Here is a 3,611-nt window from a genome sequence, read left to right on the forward strand (position 1 = left end):
GTCATGTAGATCAGTCTTTTGTAATGTGTTGGAAGTTTAGACCGTTTGTCGTACAGTAAGTGATGTAATAGTCAGAATCTGCGTGCAGTTTCCTTTTAGGTAATTGAAATTAAAATTTCACTATTACCTTCAGACTTATATGTAACTGGACATCGAACGCCTTTGGTAGATCTTTCCTCATCTGTTCCTCTTCTCTTTGGAATTTTATTCCCCCCTTCATTTGTAGTTCTAATACCCTTCCAACCTTCAAATCCCGTATCTTCGATCACCTTCTGTCCACCCAATTCCAGAAGAATAACAATTGATGTTTCAAACAAAGTCTATATATTTTCTGTACTTAATGTTTCAGAATTATTATTCTTGTAAATATGTATATTAGTAGAAATTGTACCTTTCCATTTATTATTTTTAGTTTAATTAAATTTGATTTTCATCATTTTTGCTTTCTATTATTTATTATCAAAAGTGTTTGTCACCTTATGTTTTATGATATGACATGTGGTTTTACTTTCTTTGTTCTATTCTCATTTTATATATTCTATTAATTACTATTGTTTATTTTAATCTTTTCAAATTCATTATTTTATCATGTTTTATGACGTTTTATAATTTCATTCTTATTTTGTATTTCACTTTAAGGCTCTAAACCCTAATTCTGACGCCTATATGTTATTCTAAAGGGATCAATCCCAGAATAAATAAAAGTAATTATTATTATTGTCATAAGTACCATGGAAATTCAGTAATAATACATAAGTATTTAACCTTGAGAGTTTTTAATAGTTACTTTGTGAACAGGAAACAGTCTAAGTGGTTAAACTTGCATAAAAACTGGTATACCACAGGGTATTGTTTTAGGTCCCGTGTGTTTTAATATCTAAACAAATGACATTCAAAAAGTCTTTTTGCCGGCGATACTCTTTTTATCACTTACCATAAAAATTACATCATAGCTCTGGAAAAATCCCAAAAATTAGTACTCTAATTTTTTTAAATGGGCTCATGACAAAAGGCTCATAGTTATAAAACGATCATTATATTGATAAAATTAGCCCATACGCCCTCTGTAGGTGACTCTGAAACTAAATCCCATGAGTGTGAATTACTCACAAAATATTTATAGTTAGGGGTGCCAAGTATAGTTGTGGGAATACAAAATAGCTGCTGTTTCAAAACAATAACAAAAATTAATTTTTCATTCGGTGCTCTATATCTTTAAAACAACCAACAAAGCTAGAAAATCTAAGAGAACTTCATATAAAGTTGAGTAAATTTGTTAAAATATGAACCCTAATAGAGCTATTTACGTTCAATAGTTTTCGAGATATAGTTTTTTTAAAAGCAACATTTCATAAACAATGCTCTGAAAGATCAGTAGTTAGTGAATTTATCTTAAAAAATCTATATCTCAAAAACCATTCGACATACTGATGCTTATTAGCACTCAAATTAAAGCAAGTTTAATGAGCTATAAAGTAGTTTATGATGTTCATCTTCGTAGGAGTAATAGTTTTTATAATATTTACTAAAACAAATTGATTTATAGTTGTTAGGAAAAATTTTCATGTGCCAAATTTATATTCATATCCGAATATCATTCGGAATTATCGGATCATTAAAAACTACTATCCCTACGAAGATAAGTGTCATAAACTACTTTATAGTAAGTTAAATTTCCTTTATTTTGAGTGCTGGCAGATATATGTAAGTCTTATAGTCCTAGAGATATATTTTTTTCAAATATCCGAACATTTTATACAAAAAACTAGAAATTAACATTTGATGAATTTATTTTATCAAATATCATAAAAACTACTGCTCCTACAAGATATACAACTATTTTATAGTAAATTTAACTCGCTAAACAACTATAAATCAATTTATTTTAGCAAATATCATGAAAACTACTACGAAAATAAAGGTTATAAACTAGTTTATAGTCCATTAAATTAGCTTTAATTTTAGTGCTAATAGACATCTGTACGTCACATAGTTCCTGAGATATAGATTTCTCAAAATAAATTCACTAACTACTGATCTTTCAGTATGTTCCAGACAACATTTTTATGAAATTTTGCTTTTTAAAAAGCTATATCTCGTGTACTATTGAACGTAAATAGCTCTATTAGGGCTAATATTTCAGAAAAATTACTCTACTTTAAATAATGTTCTCTTAGGTTTTCTAGTTTTGTTGCTAATTTTAAGGGTATAGAGCTCCAAATGAAAAAATAATTACTTTTGACATTTTGAAACAGCCACCATTTTTTATTCCCTACCTATACTTGGTAGACTCGTCAATTTTGACTATTAACTATACATAGTTTTCATTAAAGTAATAAAAAAATTGGGTGAAATAACTGCCTTTTTTTCTTCCCGGCTCTTGTACTATATTTATTGTTAACCAACGTTTCGCCCTACTTTGAAGGACTTTGTCAGGGCTATTAGATTGAAACAAAGATGACAAATGATTAATAGAAATATCGGCACAAATAAATACGTTTCGTTTATTTGTGTATCTTTGATGACCGCACCACGACCATCTTCTCATATTCTATATAAAGGTTAATGAAGTTAAAAATTGGATCTTTTAGTTGGTCATAACTTTATGTAACAATTTAGTTGGTCACAAAAAGATATTCGAAATTCCCATTTTTTTTTTAATCATTTATTTATTGTTATTTACAACTGTATAACATATATACAACAAGTAAATTTGCTGAGATAGTGACATGATACAAACATGTGGAGAATCTACTCATTGATAGAACTCCAATAACATTTCTAGAAGAGAAGATCCCGAGGCCATCTTCTTTTCAGACGCCTAGGAGGATTATTAGCTAATGAAGGATAAGCCAGGCTAGAAACATGTGGATTCGGGAGTTTAGGAAGTTTTTAAAATTCCCATTTTAAACTCAATTATCTAGACAAATAATTTTCTATTTTCCATTTAGTTCAGTTCTCTTATTAACGAAGAACAGCCTGACCATTTCATAGGAAATGTTTACATTTCCAATTATCAAAGTGTTTTGCTCCGGGTGTGTTAATTTGTTTTGGCATATGCCCTTGGAGCTTGTGTCAACCCTTTGTGTATATAGCCGTTTCGAAATCGTTTTCAAAGCCCAGTCATTTGCAGCAAGCCAACATGGTTCCAGTCTCTGTAAGTAGCTTTCAGGATTTATATTATAATAAGATATAATGTATATTGCATATGTTATAGAATCAATCTATTACATCTATAATCTAATAGATTCATTTATTTATAGATTTTTCAAGATGCTATAGCTTCCAAGGAAATCTATAATTAATTATATTATATTTTTGAAAAAAGGTCATTTATTTCACTCCAATTTTTGATTGCTTGAATAAAAACTAGGTATAATTACTTTTCGAAATTCATCATTCTGCCAAGTATAGGTAGAGGAAATAAAAAGTGGCCGTTTAAAAAAAAATTTTTCATTCACAACTCCATATTTTTGAAACTACAATCAACACTAAAAAACTTAATATATATAAATTTGATAAAATATGATCCATTATAGAGCTTTTTACGTTCTATAGTTTCCGAGATATAGCAACATTTTATAAAAAATGCACTGAAAAATCAACAGGTG

General features: G+C 28.7%; 1 protein-coding gene across 2 annotated transcripts in view; it reads left to right on the top strand.

Moving 5' to 3' along the window:
- The first annotated feature begins 3,061 nt into the window (after positions 1-3,061).
- LOC106680315 (uncharacterized) overlaps positions 3,062-3,611 on the top strand; it is a 38,281-nt gene continuing 37,731 nt past the window's right edge. For both annotated transcript variants that reach the window (XM_014419904.3, XM_014419906.3), the window contains exon 1: positions 3,062-3,157. In XM_014419904.3, coding sequence (XP_014275390.1) covers positions 3,143-3,157 — 15 coding nt within the window. In that variant the 5' untranslated portion in view covers positions 3,062-3,142. The remainder of the gene's footprint in view (positions 3,158-3,611) is intronic.

Source organism: Halyomorpha halys, unplaced genomic scaffold (genome assembly GCF_000696795.3).
Source record: "Halyomorpha halys isolate HHAL.00 unplaced genomic scaffold, Hhal_1.1 Scaffold253.1, whole genome shotgun sequence".
Taxonomy (NCBI): Eukaryota; Metazoa; Arthropoda; class Insecta; order Hemiptera; family Pentatomidae; genus Halyomorpha; species Halyomorpha halys.